Raw genomic sequence first — 20,741 nt, forward strand, 5'->3', positions numbered from 1 at the left:
GCCCAGTTGCAGGACGGTGGCCAGCACAGCCCAGACTGCAGTCAACTCCTCAGCGCACAAGCCCAGTGCCTGCAGGGCCTTCAACAGTCCTGGGAAGTCCTGGGCATCCTCCTTGCCCTGGAGCCGGCAGGCCCTGCCCTGCAGAGCACAGCAAGGGTGAGAGGTGCGGGGGCAGGGCCTGGCCACCCACAGCCTCCCTCTTCTCAAACGCCTGCCCCAAGACCCATCCTTGGGCAGGTCCTGCCACCCAGCACTACCTGGTTGAGATAGTAGTAGGTCTCCGGCCCCTGTAGGGAGAGCTGCTCCCGTTCCATGGGGTCCAGCCCCGCCAGAAGCTCGTAAAAAACGTGGAAGCTCCGCTCAGCCTGGGCCTAGTGGGGAAGGACTGGCTTAGGGGAAGCAGTGGCTTCCATGTGTCCCAGGGGACCAAGGACAAGTCCTAGGGAAGGCAAGCCCGGGGGCGGAGGGACCACAGTCCTTTACAGTGGCCCCTCCCCTTTTCCCACTCTGGAAGCAGCAGGGAGGGTCTTACCTGAAACACCACTCTTGAGGTCTCAAGCAGGTAATGTGACACAGATGCCCCCAGGACGACCCCGCTGTGGGCACAGGACACTTGGTGAGGGGACCCAAGGTACATGCAACCCGGCGGCCCCACTCAGAATGGGACCTACCGTGGGCTGGACCGAGGGGCAGCAGCCATCAGGTTCCCAATAAAGGGAACAGCTCATGGATGCCCCTGCCCACCTGGACCCCCATCACTCACTGCTGCAGGCGGAGGCAGAAGACCTGGCCAAAGCGACTGGCATTGGCATTGAGGACTGTCTTGGCATGGCCAAAGCTGCTGAGCATGCGCAGCACATCATCCAGCTGGATGGGGAAGGGGCATTCAGGTATCCCCTGTGGCAGCAGAGGTGCCCACTGACCAGGCATCCCAGCTGAGGACACTGTACCCAGGAGTTCTGTTGGTCCATGGCGATGGGGGTGTCAGTCCCCCCAGCCCACCCTGCTCCCACAGGAGACAATGCCTGGGACTGCCCCGAAGAAGCCAGAGGCCTGAAGACCATCTTCCTGGCCCAAAGGAGTAGGATGGTCCCTCTTGGATCCCTGGTAAATGGCCAGCTGCCCCTCACCTGACACCCTCTGTCCCTCGTCTGCTCCTGCTCCAGGCTACTTAGGAACTGCACAATCTTTTTCGCAGCTTCTGTCTTCCCAGAGCCACTGGGCCCACTGCAGGGGGGAGGGGCTGGCAGTGTCTCCAGGAAGGGGCACATAGGATGACCTGAGCCCCAAAGTGGGGCTATGCCCACCTGGAAGTGACACCTACCCTAAATGAGACTCCCAGAAATGCAGAAACAGAGCCAGGACATAGAGACTAAACAGAAAAAAAAAAAAGCCCCCAAGATGCCACATTCAAGGTAGACACGTGGTGACTTCAGCCAGGAGCGCAATCTTAGGAAGTCCAGAGCTGCCACCCAACAGTGTATCAGACTGGCAGTTTCAAATGCAGCCCTCACATCCCCCCTACTCCAGCCCTCAGTGTGGCCTGAGGGTTCAACCGTGCAGGGCGGACACCACTTACCCCAGGAGGATGCATGTGCCCTGCCCAGTGCTCTGAGACAGGATATAGGCTGATGCCGCGATGGCAAAGATGTGTCTGGGGGAGGAGGATGGGCGCAGATGAGAAGGTTACTGGAGGTGGGCATCTGGGGCCCTCTTGGGTGCAGGCAGGTCACGCCCACTGTCCCCAGGTCCTCAATCAGTGGGACATGCTGGGGCTTAGCCACCTGGGGGCTGTTGTGACAAATTCACTTACGGGGTGGTGTTGGGGGCCTTCCTGGGAAGGTAGCTAGCCATGACCTCAGGTGAGAAGAGAGGCAGGGGCCGGTGGGGGTTCAGAGCGAGCAGGAGGGCCCCCCCAAAGGTCTGGGAAGAAAGCAGAAGCTCTCACCAGAACATGGAGGGAGCAGGTGATGCAAATGGAGTGGCCCTTTGATGCCCCCGGCCCCTGCCCTGCCCTGCAGGACCCCAGAGAGGACCTCCTCCAGCCCAGGGAGAAGGAAGGAGGGAGAGGCTCCAGGGGGGCTGGAGGGAAGCCCTCTGATCCCAGGGGAAAGAGAATCCCAGCCTCATACATAGATTCGGCCCAGGTGAAACCTCTTCTTGAGGCAGAGCAGAATGGAGTTGTCACACACCAGCCTGTGGGGAAGCAGGGTAAAGGAGCAGGGTGTTGGGGACAGAAGCACTGGCTGCACAGTTAGGGTCATGTACCATCTGGAAGCTCCTCCCATGACACAGGGGCCTCTGTGGGGGCTACAAGCAGGACCAGGCCACCAACCCAGAGGGAAGCCTTGTGCCAGTTAGGGAAGGAAAGGGCACCTGATTTTCTCCTCTCACCTACCCCTTCCAGCCAAGCGAACTTTTGTGAGGCAAAATCCCTTCTAAGGACACAATTCATAAAAATGGGAGTAGAATGGGATACGGGCAAGTGTGACCCAGGGCACGGTAGATTTGGCACCGCGCCCACTCACCGCAGCCGGGCCAGGTCCTCGGTGTCTTCTAGGCCTTCACCGAGGCCGGAAAATGGTAGCACCTCCAGGCCCGGCCCGATGCTCAGCTCCAGGTCTCTCTCCAGCGCCTCCTCGGCATCATCCTCCGGCTCCCACCAATCCCTCAGGGACCCGCGGGGGCCTGGGCTCCTCTCCCGCCGCTGGCGGGTCTCCAAGGTGAGTCGGGGCAGCAGTGCTTCGGTGCCAAGCCCAGGGTCCTCATGGGCGTCCGAGCTCTGCGCCCAGTGCACTGGAGCCTCGGCTCCCAAGGTCTCCGGCTCCGCCTCGCTGCTGGAGCCGCTATCGTCGAGTGGGGGCTCGTCGGAGAAAGTTGGGCCGAGGAGAGAGCTGTGGAGGGGCTCGGCCACCCCTTCTCCACTCGCCCTGTGCCCCTCACTGTCTCCTGAAGCCCCTGCACAAGGCCAAACGCGCACCTCCCCGGCGGGGGGGTCCGCGGACCCTTCCTCTGAACTACGGCTGCGTGAGGCCCTCCCTGCCGTGTGGATCCTGGGGAAGACGACCGCGAACTTGGGATCTGGAGTCCGGTCCTGGTTCTCGGAAGGGTTGTCAGGGACTGCGCTTTTTGCAACCTGCGGGGAGCTCAGGCCGCCGCCAGGGGGAGCCCATGGTCGCCCCCTGAGCCCCACTACACACGCCAGGCTCAGCACTAGACGGCGTCGCAGCCCAGGCCCGCGGCCCCGCCCCTCACCCACCTGAGCCTCCGCCCCCCGCGCCCCGCCCACCCCGGGCGCCCCGGCTGCCTGTTGCCGGAGCCGCAGCCTAAGCCACCGCAGAAGGCCTAGAACCCGTGCCACGCAGCGGAGCCGCTCCTTGAGGCCGGAGGGGCGAGGGCCCGCCGCCTGGGGACCTGGGCCTGGCGGAGGCCTCGCGGGGAGCTTGCGGAGCGCCACTAGGGCGGCCAGCGGCGCTAGGTCCCTGAACCCGTCTCCTCCTCCAGTTCCCGCTACGCTCTCTCCCGCCGTACCTTGCACCTTCCCCACCACCTTTCCAACCTGGCGGCGTTGACCCCGGGCAGTCGAGGCCTCGGCTCTTACGGGCTCGGCGCCCCGCGGCTCTGCCTCCAGCTGCAGGCCATTGTCCCTTGCGTCTCGGGCCGGCTTTGGGTCTCGAGAAGCCCGCAAGCTCCGGGGGACGCGTGCGCGGCTGCCCTCGAGGGGACTAGAAGCCGTGGCTTTTCCGTCCGGCTCAGCCTTTTCGGCCTCAGTGGCCCGGCTCGCCGTTCCTGGGGCTGCCCATGGGCTCCGTCCAGGCCCGGCCCCCTCCAGATTCGAGTCCGTGTCTGTCCCAGAATCCTCATTCTCTCCCTGGGGCCTCGCCCCCGACGACCCTTCCGGGCTCTGGGGCTCGGTAGAGGGCTGGTAGCTGCCCCTGCCGTCGCTGCTGATGCCATCGCTGCTCGGGCGCTCTCCTGGCGTCTCCAGCGCTGGCTCCAGACCGGTTTGGGTGCCTCCAGAGCCCGTGTCCGTTTGTTCCGAGTTGGGCCGCAGCTCCGGCACCCCGCCGCCCTGGCTGCCGCTCTCCCAGGCCTCTCGGGCTTCGCTGTCCCGGCAGGAACTGCCCCCATCTGCACCCGACGTGTCCCCATCGAGGCCCCGGGTCTCTCGGCGGCCCGGTCGAACCGAGCGGCTGTGCCCTTTTCCTCTCCGCCTGCGGCGGTCGCGCTCGCGTGTCCTCCCTCCTCCTCGGGGGAGACTCTTCTCCTCCAGGCACCCTCCGCAGCCGTCCTCGGGCTTGTGGCTCTCCTTAGGCCCGCATCCCCGACGCCGCTCGCTGCCTTGGCTCCTCTTGGCCTCTGGCTGCGGCCCAGCCTCTGGCAGGCCCCAGTCGCCCTTCTCCTCTACGGTGGACTTCCTGCGCCCACCAGGGTTCTCCTGGCCTCCCGCGGTGGCGGGCTCCAAGACCAGTCTCGCCCCGCGGGCCTTACTGCGGCCCTTGCGGCGGCCCTTTCGGCCCTTTCGGCGTTCCTGGCTGGGCGCGCCGTCTGTGCTGACTGACCCTGATTCCTGCTGCCCCGAGGCTAGCTTTTCGGTTCCCTCCTGGCGCTGGGGCGCTTTGCCCTTCCTCCCACCCATGGCTTCCTGGCGTCTCCCTCCTCTCCTCTTCCCTAGGATCTGACGGCCCCGAGGGCGCCCTCAGCGGCAGGCCACAGGGTTCAGCTCCGGAGGGGGCTAAGGTCTTAATCTACGCCCCGCCCCTGAGTGTCCCGCCTTACGCATGAGCATCAATAATGCACGTGGCTGCGGGGCCTGACCCTTTCAGCCAACAATAGAGTGGAGGCCTCCCAGGAAAGAGGAGAAGCTGCAGCTGTGGACAAAGGCCGTGGACAGGGCAACCTGCTGCCTGGAGTGGCTGCCAGCTAGGCCAGCCTGGCACCGAGCCAAACTGAAGGGGCCCACGCTCTGCTCCCACCTCACTTGCTTCTTCAGCAGGGAAGAACCTGTTTGGGTTGTCCTCCTCGTCCTGGGGGCTCCATGGGCACAGACTCTCCTCCTTGGCCCCCTGGATTGCTCCAGGAGTCTGGGACCCAGCTAACTTTGGCACATAGCCGGTACCCCCTGAGTTTCCTTAGGTTTGCTGTTGTACTTCTTCTAGATTGTGAAATACAATTTAAAGAAAACTGCATAAAACATAAGTGAATCTTGAACTGGTGTAACACAAATGCCTGTTAGTCATGAAACATAACCAGACCCCATATGTTTCTGATTGCCCCAATGTGTGTGTTGTTAGTATATTTAATTTTCTGAACAGGTAATAAATACATTCACATAGTTCAAAATCCACAAGATGAAGTTTTCCATTCCTGACCCTCCACTACCTACCCTGTCCATACAGAGACAGCAAGTATGCTCTTTCCCTTTGAGCACAGGTGGAAGCTTACCTAGCTCATAGTTCTTCGCTTAGCTTTTCCCAATCATACAGATTAACTTGGGGATTTCCTAACAGTACATAAAGATCTTTTTCTTTTCTTTTTACATATGTATATTATTCTAGCAAATGAATATGCCTTGTTAAACCAATTCTTTATTGATAGTGTGAAAATTAATAAAGGAAAACCTCACTGAAATGGAGCCCAGAGGCCAGAAGGGGGAGGGCTCACACATATACCATTTCACCTCATTACAGATCCCAAGAGAAAGAAAATGTACTTTGGATCTTAGGCAGGATATGACTCTGCCACGGACAGCAGGAGAAAGACTTTCTCTTTGCCTGGCAACAACTCAGTCAATGAGAAACTGCCTAACTAAGCCAATGAAAAGCTACTATAATTCAAACTCTCAGTTTCTTCCAATGGACTTTTTGTTTGTAACAGCCCCTCCCAACTTCCCTTTCTCTATACAATTTTCCTCTCCTTTGCTTTACCAGAGTTGTATGTGGTTAGCCATAATTGCTGTCCCAAATTGTAATTCTTTTCTGCTCCCGAGTAAACCTATTTTGCTAGTACAAATAACCGGCTTTCTTTATTGTTTTAGGTTAACAGAGTTTTACATCTGAAATGGATGCTGCTTTCATTTCTTTCGCTTCAATGACAAACTATTGATTTCACTGTATCCAAGCAGAATCAGTTCCTAAAAGTAGAATTGCTGGACTATAGGGTATGTGCATTTTTAATTGGGAGCGTTCCAAATTTTCCATGGAGGTTGTACCAATTTACACTTCCACCAACAAGATAGGAGACCACCCATTTTTCACATAGCACCAAGGCATGGTGTTACCTAACATTTTTGCCACTCTGAAATGTGACAAAATCTCAATGCCTTTTAAATTCATTTCTCTGTGAAAATAATTAGCTCTTCCCCCTCATTCAGCTTTTTTTTTTTTTTTTTTTTCTTTTCTTAGGAGGCCTATCTTTTCCCATCCTTTACCCAACTTTCTGTTGGGTATGGGTCTGTTTCTTGGTGGTCATACAGTAGTTAAACCCAGGCAGGATTCATGAGCCCATTTGGATGGCCCCAGGGCCAGGAAGCTGCTGCAGGGCAGGTTCTGGGGCATCCAAGATGGAGCCAGATGAGATATCCAGCCAGGGCCTGTGACCTGCCCCATAGGACTCCTGTCCCCCTGCTGACCACTCACTCTGGCCTCTCCTCTCCAGCTGCCCCAGCCAGAATCAGAGCCAGAGGAGGGAGTAACATTCCAGGTTGTGGCACTTTCCTTGGAATGCTCTCCAGTTGGCTGGTACCTGCCTTACACCCACCTCTCTGCACATCTCCTGGAGCCAGCCTTGGACCTGGGTGAAGCTGCTGCAAGCAGTCACATTACCCAGGAGGTACACTCACAGCCCAGAGTCCTGGTTTGAGCAAGGAGTTGAAAGTGACTCGGCCTTTGTAGTCTGCATTCCCAAGGAAGCAGCCTTCTAGGGAAGGAAGCAGCTGTCCCAAAGGAGCACAAGCTCTTGGGTAACATCAGTTAGCAAGTAACTCATAAAACCAGAATCTTTGACTGTGAAAGTCCACCACCAATACTGACCAAGACAAAGGGCAATGATATTCAGAGGGCTCATTTCACTTGCAAAAAAGCAGAATGTGGGGTGATGTGTTCACACAGTGGGTGACCACACAGCGTTGATAAGGGCCTACAAGCACCAGCAACATGCATGGGCTGTCTCACAAACGTAATGGTGAGTGAAAGAAGCCAGGCATGGAAGAGTTACTGAATCACTCTGTGATTCTATTTATATAAAGTTCAAAAAGAGGAAATTGAGCTAGTTACAGGATGCTGCTTGGGGTGAGGGTGGCGGGTTGGTAGTGACCAGAATGGTCACAGGGTGATACTATTTGTTCAGTTCGTGGAGATTTCCTGGGTTGTACTCCCATGACTTATGCTATTCTGTATGCATTTTATAGTTTAAAAGATAGAGAAAGAGCTCACTGTTTTACCCTGGACTAATAATAATGACAAGGATGATAATAAAAATAATAATAGCTGACACTTCAGGGCTTATTATGTGCCAGGTACTGTTCTGAGCACTTTACTATGAATTCACTTAATTTTTGGAAGCACTCTACGTGGTGGGTGCCATAAGGATTCCCATTTGATGGATGATAGGACTGAGGCACACAGCTGAGTGTCAGAGCTGGGATGCCCACTCAGGCTGTCTGGCTCCCAAGGCCTGGCAGGAGAACAGGTGTGAGGAGTCACCACCAGCTACAAATGGGATTTCGGTTTCTCCAGCCCATTACAGTGTGTCCTGTGAGCGCTGGGGGCAGAGAGCTCTGTGCCCCCTCTCCAGTCTCTTGTCTTCTGTGCCCTCCTATGCCTCCTGTTGATCCAGGCCAGGGCTTGTATCTCACTCAGCTGGGTGGGCGTGGCAAAGCTTGCCTTATCCCCTGAGCTGCAGGTCCCTTCCCAGGCTTCATTTCATTCAAACCTCCCCAAACCTGAGGAGGGGGATGTGATCTCATTTCTCAGATGGTGAAACAGCTCAGGGAGGATGAGTGGCTTAAGGACCCACGGCCAGTAAATGAGGAATTGGGGACCAAATTCAAGGGTCCCGCTCTTCTGCTCCATGGCACTTCTGTTGGGAATTGGCTTTGGGACCAGACAGGCTCAGTACCCACTACACCCCACTTCTTGGCTGTGTGATTTCCAACAACCTGCTGCTGTCCCCCTGTCCTCTGTGCAGAACAGTCAACCCAGCCAACTCCTGGTCACCTCCCCAGGCACATTTCTCACAGGCCCTGGATTTTCCTCATCCTAACACTTCTTGCAAGCTCTTGTAAGGACCATGGGCCCCACAGCGGCAGGGACCACATTGCCTTGGCCACCTCTGAACCCCAAGTGCCTGGCCTATAGTAGGTGCTCAATAGAGACAGGCAGATAAAGATGTAGCCCAAGTAATCAAGTCTCCAGCTTACAAGAACCTTCACAGCAGTTTAATCCAGCCCCTCACCTGGGGCTGAGATCTTTCACCTCCAGGCACCGCCACCCCACCCCACCCCACCCCCCGCCAGCAGCACCCCACAGTCTTTCCCCGAAGCCCGGAAGAAGCCATCAGGGCTGAGATACTGTGGGCATCTTCCCCTTCTGATGGCAAGGAAAGGCCAGCCAGGGCAGCTCGGGGCCTCCCTCTGCCTCCAGACCCAGGGATGCAGTCAGACAGACTCAAGACGGTTAGCTCATCATTTATTCCCAAAAAGAGAAGGCATATAGTGTTCAGACACAACCAGTTTGATCTGATTCAAGTGGCTTAAAAAACATTCTCCTGAGCACCCTGCCTGGTCCAGGGGACACATCCCAGGGGCAAAGGTAAGGAACCGGCTAACAATCATTTCCATTTATATGGGAAAAATCTCTGCACAATTAAAAATTAAAGCCATTGGGCCAGTCCAGAGAAGAGGTAATAAGGTGTTTATTAAAAACTCATTTTCACCTGGAGGCAGTTAACATTTATAATTTAAAATCCAGCCCACTACAAAAAGGGGAAGAGGAGGTTAAAAACTGTGCAACATTGACAAAAGAACCGAGAGAGTCAAGGCCCGGGGAGGGCCAGCCCCAGGGGCCTGGGGTCCCTCTCCTCCTGAGGCCAGGAGCAGCAGCAGAGTGGAAACTGGGGATGCCCCCAGGCCCTCCACGGCCCAGTGCGCGGGCCTCTCCAGGCAGGGCAGTGCCCCGAGGAAGAGCCCTCAGTAGTGTGTGTTCATCGTGCAGCCTGGACGTGCATCCTGCTCATTCCGCTGCAGGAGGAGATAGAGTGACAGCAGCTTAGGGGCATCCTGGGCAGGACACAGGCCTCAGTCACCCACCTGAGCCCAGACGTGGAGGTTTTCAAGACAAGCAGAGGCATGTGTCAGGGCTGAGATGGACCCAAAGATCCTGAGGGAACAGGACAGGGGCTCATCCCTCCCCAGAAGCGTGCCCTCCTGGCCGCCCCCCACCCACCCCACGGCAGTGCCCAGAGCCCTTACCTCCCCCGTTGCCGAGGCTGTACCCCACAGCCACTCGCTGAGAACGCCAATCACCACAGCTCCTGTGTGGGCAAAGACAGGGCAGTCACCCTCCATGGGGACTCCAGTCAAGGACCCTTATTCCCAGAGCTCTCCTGGCACCTCGAGGTCCATTCCTGCAAGCCCGAGCAGTAACTCACCCTCGGTCTGCCTCTAGCGTGCTCTGGATCTCCTTCAGGACCTCTGCAGGGCAGGGGTGGGGAACAGAGGCCTGGTGAGGCCAGCAGGGGCCGGGCCAAGTCTTTCTCCCCTTTCTACTGATGGGGTGCTGGACAGGTCTGCCCCACTTCAGAGAAATGGCCCTCAGTTTCCCCTGGCCTTCCAGGCACTCCCCCACCCCAAATGTCCCTCCTGCCAGCCCACTGACTCCTGCCCTGACTCACTCTCGTCATTGAGCAGAGCGTGCTCCATCACAGGGCCCGATCTCCTCTCTGGAAGGCAGAGGCCAGGTCAGGTGAGCCTTGGGCCCTTCTCTGCCCCAGCTCCCTCCTTATGGGGGTTGGGGTGCTGGAGCCTAGAGCTCAGGACTGGAAGGGAAGCTGTTTCTACTCCCAGCCCGAACACCAGCTGCTCACCTGGGGTCCCCTTCCCTCCCCTTTCCATCCCCAGGTCTGGGCCCAGATGTGCTCACAACACCTTTGCCCTAGATGGAGGCCTGTCTTACCCTCTCCATCACTCTGGCTCCCTGAGTTCCTGTGGGGGAAGAGACAGTAAGGATTGGGGGCCACTAGGCTCCCCACTCTGGCTTGGAAAGCCTGGCTCCACAAAGAATGAGGTCGACTGACCAGCTTGCACGGGGGAGTGGGGCATACGAAGGGGGACAAAGAGCCTGAGCTGGGAGGGTGGGCGGAGCTCACAGGCGAAGGCGACTCTAGCAAGCCTCCCATGGGTACCCCGGGGAGGAGGAGGAGGCGCTGTAGCAAAGACCACCCGCCCTTTTACCTACCTGGCTTGGCCCGAGGCCTTCTCAGGGCTCGACCTGTTGCAGGGGCGGCTGTAGTTCTTTGTTTCTGCTGAATTCACCAGACACCGGGGCTCAACCAGCCACTTGGTGGAGAGAGAGAAGCGCTCAAACTCGGAGGGTGAGATCAGGTAGAAACCTGGGGGGTGGAGAAGTCTGGTAAGTGAGGCCAGCCTGAGTCTCCTGGGCCTTGTGGCTGCCAACACAGCTTCCCTCCCAGCGGGTATCAGGGGCCAGAGCCTCTCCCAAAGTTGTCTGCCTAAGGAGCCTGGCCTTGGCCACAACACCTGTGGCTGCCCTTCCCAGCAGCCCCCGCAGTGCAGTGGGAGCCCCAAACCCAGCCCTGCTGGCAGAGGTCCCCGAGGCGCCCGCCACCTGCACACCTTGGCCGTATTTGGTGAAGACACAGGAGGCGATGCCGCTGACGTCCTCCCGGCGGATGCAGCTGTAACGCACCTGGGGCTTGAGCAAGGGCAGTGAGACCACCTGGATGTCACCCAGGTTGGTGAGGACGGCCAGGTGATGCTCCCCGTAGTCCTCAGCTCGACAGCTGCCAAAGCGGGCCGCGCTGACCCGCCGCACCCGCGAGCCTTCCAGGGCGGTCAGCTTCAGCTTCAGCCTGGCACTGACCTTAGGCAGCGTGAACACCTGGGGCACAGGGCAGCCGGTCACACCTGAGGCCAGACCAGTTTGCAGCACTTCATCCAGCCAGGCAAGCACTTCTCGCTTTCCTGCCCAATGCTGCCGCCGGGCTCTGCCCTCCGCCGGATGCCACCCACCCAGCTTCCCAGCAAAGCCGGCTGTCTCAGGCTCCCTCCCTCAATGCTCAGACATGGAGTCACTGCAGTTGGACTGCAGGATGTCAGGGCCTCTTATTTCCCCATCTGCATTTTCTGTGTCTTCCATAGACACGGGTCTATGTCTGCCATGTGTCCCCACTGGGGCCCAGGGAATCCACCAAGACCCCTTTCTTTTCCTGTGCCTCTGCAACCCTCACACACTAGCTACAAAGTGTGTGAGTCCTAGCCATTGTCATTTGTGCCCAAGGTCTGGGTGCCCCCAAATGTCCTGGGGGATTCCCGGGGGACCCAGCCTCCTCCAACAAGGCACCTTGAACTGTTCCTCTGACACGACAAGTAGCTGGTGGCTTCCTTGCATGTCTGGGCTCTTTGACAGGTCGTGGGCCACTTCCAAGGGCTCAGGAAGGGGTACGCTGTGTCCGTCCAGCACCAGGATGCCCACCACGGGTGCTCGGTGCATCAGCTGGATCTCCTTGGCTACAGGGACAGATGTAGGTGGTGGGGCTGGTGGTCAGGTGGAGGCAAGGCTGGAGACACCAGCTGGCTCCCAGCCCAGGCAGACCAGGCCCTCTGCTCTCCCCCACTCAGTACTCACCTTGCTCTGCCCGCACTGGCTCATCCATTCTCCGCTCGGCAGGGGGCACACGCAGGGCAAAGGCGTAGACGGTACCACCATTGGTGCCAGCCCACAGCGAGGGGCAGTGGCGGGAGCCTGACAGGAGGCAAAGGTTTACATCTAACCCCTGGCTCTGAGGGTCAGAGGGAGCCAGGGACCTGGGCTTACTTCCTGGCCTTGCCACTCACTACCTGTGTGACTCCAGCATCAAGTCAGCAAATTTCATAAGGCTCAATTTCTTCCTCTGTAAAATGGAGTTGCTGTGGGCCCTGCCTACCTCCTGGGTGTAGACAACCAAGGGTCCCATGTACAGATGATCCCAAACTCAGACAGCTCAGCCCTTGAGATCCAGCAGTGGACAGCCCTCACCCCACCCTTGCCCTGGCAGCAGGGCAGCATGGGGCAAACAGCCAGGGAAGCTTCTATAGGGCCTACTGGGTACCAGCAGGCATACAGCATGTCCCAACCCTCACAGCCACTCTAGGAGGAAGCTATTACCCCATTGCACAGGGGGAGAAGCTGAGACCCAGAAAAGCTAAGTGACATGTCCAAGGTCACATTTCTAGAGAGTGGTGGAGCCTGGATTTGAAGCCAGGGTGACCTGACTCAGAGACCCAGGAGGGGGAGGGAAAGAGGCAGGTGGGGGCTCTGGTCTCCCCTGCTCACAGAGGGAAGCCCCTTTTAGGGTGGCACCAGCCAGCAGGCAGTAGCCTCCAACACACCCTCATGGCAGCGGGCGCCCACCCAGGCCCCCATCTCAGGCTGGCCACTCACTGTCCTTCAGATAGGTGTCAGCAAAGTAGAGGGTCCGGACAAAGCCTGTGAAGGAGTCTTCTGCTGAGCGGGCCTCGATCTTGCGCTGCACGGGCGCCAGCTCCATGTTCTGCAGGCCGGCCCGCTCTGCCCTGGTGCTCCCCTCAGGCACCTGCAGTGGGTTGGGCCGGGCCTGAGGGTGGGCTCTGTCCTTCCCTCCTGGGGGGTGGAGGGCAGTATCACATTGCTCAACAGTGATCTTTCCAGGGGAAGACTGGCCACAGCCCTCACCGCCACTTGCCTGGTGATATTGACCAAGGACTTGACCCTGAGGTGTTACAATGACTGCCTTTTACACCTGGGGAAGCCGAGGCATGGAGCAGCATTGTGACAGATCTGAGGTCACCCAGTTGGTGGGCAGTGGGGCAGGGCATGAACCTGTGCAGTGCAGCTCAGGGCCTATGCTTGTGACCAAGGCAAGTGGGGGAGGGAGGGGCAGTTTGGACCTGCTGCCAGCCTTGGCCTCACCTCTCCTGGAGGGCCCGCAGGACGCCGCTTCCTGCTGGACACTCGGCTGCGACGTATCCGGCGAAAAGACTGGCGCAGAGACTTCTTTAGGGACTTCACACGGGACAGTGGGCCCTCCAAGGCCAGCTGGTCGCTGGGGTGCAGCGTGCACCTGGGGTGACATTGGCCTGTCAGCGATGCTGGGGCCCAAGGGACCTTGCCAATCACAGAGCTGGGCCCCAGCCACCCTGGGCAAGCTGCTCACTTGACAAAGACCTGCCGCCGCTGCTGGTGGTCAAAGAGGCCAAAGCCATGGCTGGTGCCGAAGGCCACGAGCCGCCATTCGGAGTGCAGGGCCAAGGAGGTGACCACGGCCGGGGGCTGGCACTGCACCAACACGAAGGGCTGGAAGCCAGGCTCAAAGCACACAGGGCCCGGACGGGCACACAGGCGCTCATGCCCCTTCCAACGGTAGCCCTCCTGGTCCTGCAGCAGGTCAGCCTCCACCTGCTCCACGGCGTGCTCTGCCTCCTCGTCATTCAGCTCTAGCACCAGCACCTGGGCGGGGCAGCAGACAGGCTGAGCAACCCCCAGCACCAAGGGACCATGGGACCTCAGGGACCTGATGGCCGGGACAGCAAAGGACCTGGGACCCGTGCCAAGGCCCAGGGCCCAATCAGGATCAGAAGTGTCCCACCCTTCGCCCTTAATTCTGGTTTCTAGAGGGGAAACAACCATCCTAAGGCCTCCCTCTAATGGGATCAGGGAACCTCTATTCGCTGGGCAAAGCCAGAGCCACAGGGTGGGTGATGATCCTGGTGACGCCACCAGTGGGCGCTCAGGAGGCTGGCTCCTGTCCCTTCTGCCCCCCCCCCCCAGTCCTGAGACAGAAGCTTATGGGCCTGGATGCCGCCCAAAGTCACCTGATCATTCCTCACCCTTGCTCCCCACACCCAGCCCAGCCTGCTACCTGCCCTGCTGTGCCAGCCACGGTCAGGTAGCCGCTGTACTTGCAGAGGAAAATCTTCTGAATGCCCAGCCGAGGATCGTCACTGTAGGGGTCAAAGGAGCCCACCTGACAAGGGAGAGGAGGCCCGTGAGTGGCCATGAGCACCAGACCCGGCCCATCCCTGCCCTCCCTGGTTCCCAGGTTCCGGGCCTCACTTTGCGGAGGGGTGGCCACTCGTCCTCGCCCTGGGCATTGAGGCTCTCGCTGGGGTCTGTGTCGGTGAGGAACACCCGTACCGTGCTGAGTTTGTAGAGCAGCCGCAAGCAGACGCCCGAGGCATCCCAGAACCGCACCGTGCCATCCTCGTGCCTGTGGGCAGAGCCCGCCTGCCACCCGTGAGAGGCATGCCGGGCCAGGCACGCACTCCTCTGGGCTCCACTCCCACTTTGCTTATCCCACTAGGCAGGAAGAGAGTACCATCAACATCACCTACCCTGTGAGCAGCAGGTCCCTCTGGGGCGGGGCTGGGGCCAGGCTGGTGCCACCATCGATGGGCCAGTCCTGGAGGAAAAGACAGAGAAGTTCATGGTGGGGCCTGGCCCTGGGGTGGGGCTGGGGAAGGGCCTGGACCCACCATGGTGGAGAAGTGTGTGTTCTGCTGGCTGCCGGCAGCGATGATCCGCTCCCACAGCTTCAGAGGGATGTTGGAGATGTGATGGGAGCAGGTGATGGCGGAGCAGTGCAGGGAAGCCAGGTAGGGAGGCTGGACTGGAGGCCAACCAGCTGTCTTCAGGTCAATCACCACCAGCTCCTCCTCGGCCAGCACCACCAGAGCATAGGGGTCATCAAAGGCTGCAGGGACAGGCCAAGGTCAGGGGCTGTGGGAGCCACTAGGAGCAGTTTTCCCAGCCTGGCCCTGTGGAATCTGAAGCTCTGGGGCTGGAGCCAGGGAAAAAGCCTGTATTTAATATCAAGCTCTGAATCCAACAATGCATAAAAAGAATTATATGCCACGACTAAGTGAGATTTATTCCAGATATGCAAGGCCATGTAAACATTTGAAACTCAATGAACGCAATCCATTACATCAATAGGCTGAAAAAAGGAAAATCTCATGATCATATCAATAGATGCAGAAAAAGTATTTGACATTCCCAACACTCATTTATGATAAAACCTCTCAGTGAACTAGGAATCAGGGCAACTTCCTTAACTTGATAAAGAATACCTAGGAAACCCCTACCGCTAACGTAATACGTAACAGTGAGAAACTTGAAGCTTTCCCGCTGAGACCAGGAACAGGGCAAGGTTGCTTCCTCTTGCCACTCCCTTTCAAGTACTAACCAAGGTAGCAAGACAAGAAAAGGAAATAAAAGGTATACAGATTGGAAGGAAGAAATAAAACTATCTTTGTTCACAGATGACACAATCATCAATGTAGAAAATCTGAAAGAACAGACCAAAAATCTGGACCCTGCTCCCAGCATGCTGTCAGCTGTGAAGAGCAAAGAGGCTCAGAAAGGAGGAAGAGCAAGTTCAGAGTCTCCCTCCAAACGGCCACTGGTGAGGCTGGGAGCACACAGCCCAGGGCGTCCCGAGCAGGTCCGCCCCGACCTGGCCTGTCGGTTCAGAGTCATTTGGGGAGTAGGCCCGCCCTCCTGGAGATCTCCCGCTATGCCACCTCTCTGGGTTTCAACACAGGCCCTTTCCGGCCTTGCCTGTCACCCAATTTAGGAAGCTGACTCAGGGCTTTGCTGGCCCGGCTGAGCACCAGGAGGTCGGCTCAGCTGGCCCCACACTGTTCCTGCCCCACCCCATAAGGGGGGCTTCACCATGTCCAAGCCAGGAGCCCCATGCCTCAGCTTGGGTGGGTGTTAAACCCAAGAGTGCAGATCTGCCCGCTTTGGACTAAGTCCCATCTGAGCCAGGGAAGGGCAAAGAGAGCCCGGGGTGGGTGGGAGGTGTGGCCAGGAAGGAGGGAGGGAAGGGGAGAAGCCTCGGGGGCACTAAGAAGAGGTGTGGTGGGGCTAAGGGACTCAGGGAGGAACAGGTCTGGGGACACCTGCAGGCCCTTCCCCTTTGTTTTCCAATGGGGGATGGGCCTGCATCCCCACACCTCCCTAGCCCTCTGAACCCACTCCTGCCTACCAGCCCCAGGGCCCGCCTCGACGAGGACAGTAAAGTCGATGACCCGAGAGGTGAAGTCGAAGGCTGTCTGCTCGCCATTGTGGACCACCGAGATGCAGTGGCGGTCCCCGTAGCTGGCCCGTGGCATGCCACCCTGGAAGATGGTGAAGGGCAACCTGGTAGGGAACAGAAGAGCAGGAGCTCAGGTGGGCTGGGGCTTCCGACACCACTGCTGACAGCCACATCACCCCAGAGAGCCACACCACCCCGTGAGCCAGCCACATGGACTGTTCTGTGACTGGCCTCTGCGGCAGGGCCCGGGAGGCCAGCCAGTCTCAGAGTGAGTTGAGTGTTCACTCAAGGTCCCCAGGAGGGGCTGGGGCAAAGCCTCATCTCTGCTCAACTGCAAGAGCCCAGGAGAGCTTGGGGGCGAGCGGAAGGGCAGGCCGCAGGTTCTGAGACTACCGCCACTCCTGCTCCAGCCAGAGTACCCCCACCACCCTTGGCTGCTTATCCATCAGGTCTCCCTGTATCATTCTGCTTGGTGAAACAGGCCTGCTGCTAAAACAGAGTTGGAAACCTGCTGACCTGAATCACCTCTCCAGGATGACAGAAAGGAAAGAACGGGAATTTTTTTTTCAGGAATTAGCCAGTGAGAGGTACGAATGGCCCCTCTCCCTTCCCTGGAGACCCAGATGTGGGGCCCAAAGGCATTCACGAGGCACCTTCTCCCCTAGGCAGAGGTCTGCAGACTTTCCAGCCCCCCAAGAAGGTTCTGGAAAGGGAAAAGGAAAAGGACAGAGCACTGATACCTACCCCTGCTTAGTGGTCAGCCAGAAGATTTTGGTAATAGCTTTGCAAGGAAAGGGACCTAAAAGAAAAGGAGTCAGCTTGAACAAGTCCTCCCACTCTCAGAGGCACACGGGTTTGTCCCCGTGGAGCAGACCTATGCTTGGGTGTCTTGCTTGGAGCAGTTCCCTGAGCCATCTTGGGTATCAGAAAACCCGCTGCACGGCTTTGGACAAAGCTTTCACCCCTCTGGGCCCCAGGTTTTGCTTCTGTGAGTTGGATGCCTACACCTGACAGCAGGAGAGACCACCTGGAAACAGAGAGGGTGTTGTCCCGCTCACTGGAAGGTGGCCCCAGGTGGTGGGCGGAGCACTGACCGTAAGGCACACAGCTGCGAAGCGGTTCTGGTTGCTGGGTGTCTCGGGACACGGGCCACTGGCAGTAGCTGCCGTCAGAATGGCAGCTGACAATCAGGTGGCCATCCCGCTGCCAGCAGATGTTCTCCAGTTGCTTCACGGTGGGAGAGGAGAGAGCGGACATGTGGGCTGGGATCAGGGTGGCAGTCCCATCGCCCGCACCCCCACACCTCAGCATACAGGGCTTGGGAGAACCACGCGGCACCCACCAGTGTCCCAGGCACCCCCTACCTGGCTGCTGAGGAAATGACAGAGCACGCGGCTGCCCTGCAGGTCCCAGATGACAATGAGGCCCCGGCTGTAGCCAATGAGGATCTGGTTGGGGTCCCGAGGATGCTCCTGCAGAGCCTCCACCATCTCAAACACCCGCCGGTGGCGGGCCTCCTCTGGTAACCTGGGCAAGGGGAGAGCCGTGAGCCCACACTGCCATCCACCAACGGAGTCTGGCCGAGAGTGTGGCACAGCCACACACACACATTCCACAAAGCAGTGGGCACTGAATGTGCCAGCACAGGAAGGCCACTAGGACACACTGCCAAGGGGAGAGAGAAGCAACACAGGACAGGACAGTGATACAGAAAACCCCCAAGGATGCAAACACACGTGGCACAACTATAAAGAAAGGCAAGGAAGTGATTTCCAGAAAAGTGGATGTGGAGGTTACTGCTGGGGGAAGGAGGTGGGGAGCCGTGACTGGGAAGGGAGGTAGGGGGATCCTGGGGATCTGGCAAAGTTCTGTCTTTCCCCAGAGTTGGTGCATGGATGCTTACTTAACAAGAATCCATTATACCATACATTCAAACTTGGTGCATTTCTGTAAGGTGGTGGTATTTCATTAAAAAAAAGTTTTTAAGACCCACAGAACAAAACTCTCTACATCAGTTGGCCTGGCCTTGAGCCTTGACCTCCTCTTCCTTTTCTGGGCCTGGAATGCTGATGTGAAGTCTGGAAGTGCTGCAGCTAACACGAGACTGTGAGGTGGCAGGTACAGAACCAAGAGCCAACACTGAGGATGGCAAGTAGGAAACTGCAACAGCCAGGACCCTGAGGGTATCTCTATGCTCAAACCCAAACCAAATTCTCTATATTTAGAATAAAGATTTAGATCCATTGGAGGTGTTTCCAAGGCACTCAGGCCGGAAAAGCCCAGGCGAAGGGCTCCTCCCAGACTAGACTCCCACCAGCGCAGGTGAAGCAGGTGCCGGCACAGCCACATGCTGAGGAGCAGGTCCTTCTGCTGTCCTGTCCACAGAGCAGGCGCCCCGGCTGAACACCAGCCCTGCCTGTTGTCCTGCAAACAGTCCTGCCCTGACGGTGATCACACTGCCCTGACTCTACCCCATCCAGAGTGGGAAAGACAGAGGTTTGTGCTCAGGGGGACCCATTCCTAAGTGAGAATCTTCCCAACCCAACAACGTCCTGCCCTAGACAGCTGGGCCCTGCTTCACCTTCATCCGGAGACTTGACGGCTGAGTGCCACAAGCCTAGTCCAAAGCCGTCAGGAAGCTTGAGTCTGAAGCAGCTTCACATCCCAGCTGCCTGGCTGCCTCCTTGCCCCTCTTCGCTGCAGAATGTTCCCCTGCCACCATCCCAGCCCCCCCAAGCTCCTGCTGGACTCCTTCATCTCCTCCCCTTTTGGGCCCTGGCCCCCTCTCTCCACACCCAGACCAGATCTGACTCCCTCTCTACCGCAGACACCACCATTAAGGAGCAAAGATACCGAAACGATCTCAAGACACCTACTAGGGCTATGGCTGCCAGGTGTCTGGGGCCAGGGGGCCTGCGTGCAAAGGGAAACGTAGCAGTGACTCCAAAGCACCAGCATCAGCAGAAGCCACCCCAGCTGACAAGGGAGGTTTGGGCCCGGCCCGCCCCTTCGTGGAGCCCCTGGGGCTTTGAAAGAGGCGGTATCAGTGCCAAGAATGCCAGACTGAGAGTTGGTAACATTACACAGTCATTTTGACTCTCATTTTCCTCACCTTTAAATGAGGTGACAAATTACTCCCAAGACTCATTTTTTTGCTAGGATGCTAACACATCTCAGGGTGAGATTCTCAATTTGGGGGACAGGTAGGAAGCTGAGAGTCTGTCCTTCCAACCCCACAGATCTTCCAGGAGAGAAATTATAAGCTCCTGAGACATAACTGGGACTGAAAGGAGAAAGCCATGCCCAACTCAAGGGGACAGGTTCCTAAGGGCAGCAGGGTCTCTGGGCTCAGGGCTCACCGTTGCAGCACGGCAGTCCGAGCTGATGGTCCGGTCCTCCAGGGTGCAGAAGGCCGGCAGCTGCACCGCGAACACGTTGCCGCTCTCAGTGCCCAGGTAGAGCAGCTCTTGGGAGGAATGTGGCAGGACTACGGTGATCTGCGTGGCACTGGGGGCAGCCCTGCAGACAGGAATGATGGCTTGTGAACTGGCTGCTGCCTGGGCAGGCATGACAGGATCCCCTGAACCCCTCACCCTTCCCAGGGAAGGCCACGCCTCGGGGAAGCAGGCATGTGAGATCCTTTAATGGGGTCCACAGCAACTCGGGCCAGGACAAACATGGGTTCTTTTCTGCCAAAACTGATGGCAGAGAGCTTGGGCTAGGAGGCAGAGAAAAATCCCTTGGAGCCTCCTATGTAGGCACTGTGTGGGATGGAGGGAGGCAGGTGGCAGCCTGCCTGCTCCTCCCAGGGCACCCAGAGTTGGGTGCAGGGGTCAAGCCAGCCGGGAAAGCAAGACCAGGTCCTTACCCTGGGGGGCCACGTAGTGTGAAACTCTCATCTTCCTGTAGCTCTGACACCCCACCTTTGACCTTCAGGCTCCACAGGTGCAAGCTGTTGTCATCCAGCAGGGTGACCAGCTGGCACTAGGGAAGAAATGGGACAGGGGCAAGGGCATGTTGTCTCTTTAACTAGGGAGGGACAGTATTCACTGAGACCGCCTAGCCCATGCTGGTCGTTTCAAAGAGACCCCCAGCTACTGTTAGGGTGACTGTGGACCGCGGCTGGGGAAAGGCAGGTGGCCCAAGGCCCTCCCACCAGCACCAAACCCAGGGCACCAAATGCCTGCCTCTTCATACATGCCTTCTGGAAGACATGAGAGCAAGGAGGACAAGGAGAGGGCTCCTCACCTGTCCAGGCAGGAAGTGGATCTGTACAACCGCATTGTTCTCCCGGTGCAGACCCATGAACTCCACCCCTGGGGCACCATAGCTAGGAGGAGCAGGCTCAGGAAAAGCTCCAGAAGGCAGGACACTGCCCCCAGGCCAGGACCTCTGGGCTAGGAGTATAAATACCCAGCAGCAGAGAAGGGCTTGCCCTCGCCCCAGGC

General features: G+C 58.1%; 2 protein-coding genes across 2 annotated transcripts in view; both read right to left on the bottom strand.

Moving 5' to 3' along the window:
• Positions 1–623: 623 nt before the first annotated feature.
• LOC116669240 (5E5 antigen-like) lies at positions 624–4,639 on the bottom strand. The gene is made up of 6 exons (XM_032498241.1): positions 2,529–4,639; positions 2,133–2,196; positions 1,814–1,923; positions 1,580–1,654; positions 1,131–1,227; positions 624–867 (listed from the first exon to the last, which is right to left on the bottom strand). The coding sequence occupies exons 1-6, from the start codon at positions 4,637–4,639 to the stop codon at positions 760–762; spliced, it is 2,565 nt and encodes an 854-aa protein (XP_032354132.1). The 3' UTR covers positions 624–759.
• Positions 4,640–8,674: 4,035 nt separating this feature from the next.
• Positions 8,675–20,741, bottom strand: part of LLGL2 (LLGL scribble cell polarity complex component 2) — a 39,019-nt gene continuing 26,952 nt past the window's right edge. The window contains 24 exon segments of the mRNA XM_032456837.1: positions 8,675–9,238; positions 9,470–9,531; positions 9,649–9,691; positions 9,892–9,939; positions 10,173–10,201; positions 10,455–10,608; positions 10,853–11,117; positions 11,580–11,746; positions 11,865–11,981; positions 12,660–12,810; positions 13,167–13,317; positions 13,411–13,703; positions 14,116–14,220; positions 14,310–14,463; positions 14,588–14,655; positions 14,729–14,946; positions 16,243–16,397; positions 17,038–17,092; positions 17,388–17,520; positions 17,658–17,820; positions 19,653–19,666; positions 19,668–19,812; positions 20,162–20,277; positions 20,542–20,623. Of these exon segments, the coding sequence (XP_032312728.1) occupies positions 9,231–9,238; positions 9,470–9,531; positions 9,649–9,691; positions 9,892–9,939; positions 10,173–10,201; positions 10,455–10,608; positions 10,853–11,117; positions 11,580–11,746; positions 11,865–11,981; positions 12,660–12,810; positions 13,167–13,317; positions 13,411–13,703; positions 14,116–14,220; positions 14,310–14,463; positions 14,588–14,655; positions 14,729–14,946; positions 16,243–16,397; positions 17,038–17,092; positions 17,388–17,520; positions 17,658–17,820; positions 19,653–19,666; positions 19,668–19,812; positions 20,162–20,277; positions 20,542–20,623 (2,896 nt within the window). The 3' untranslated portion in view covers positions 8,675–9,230.

This window comes from Camelus ferus, chromosome 16, assembly GCF_009834535.1.
Source record: "Camelus ferus isolate YT-003-E chromosome 16, BCGSAC_Cfer_1.0, whole genome shotgun sequence".
Lineage (NCBI taxonomy): Eukaryota > Metazoa > Chordata > Mammalia > Artiodactyla > Camelidae > Camelus > Camelus ferus.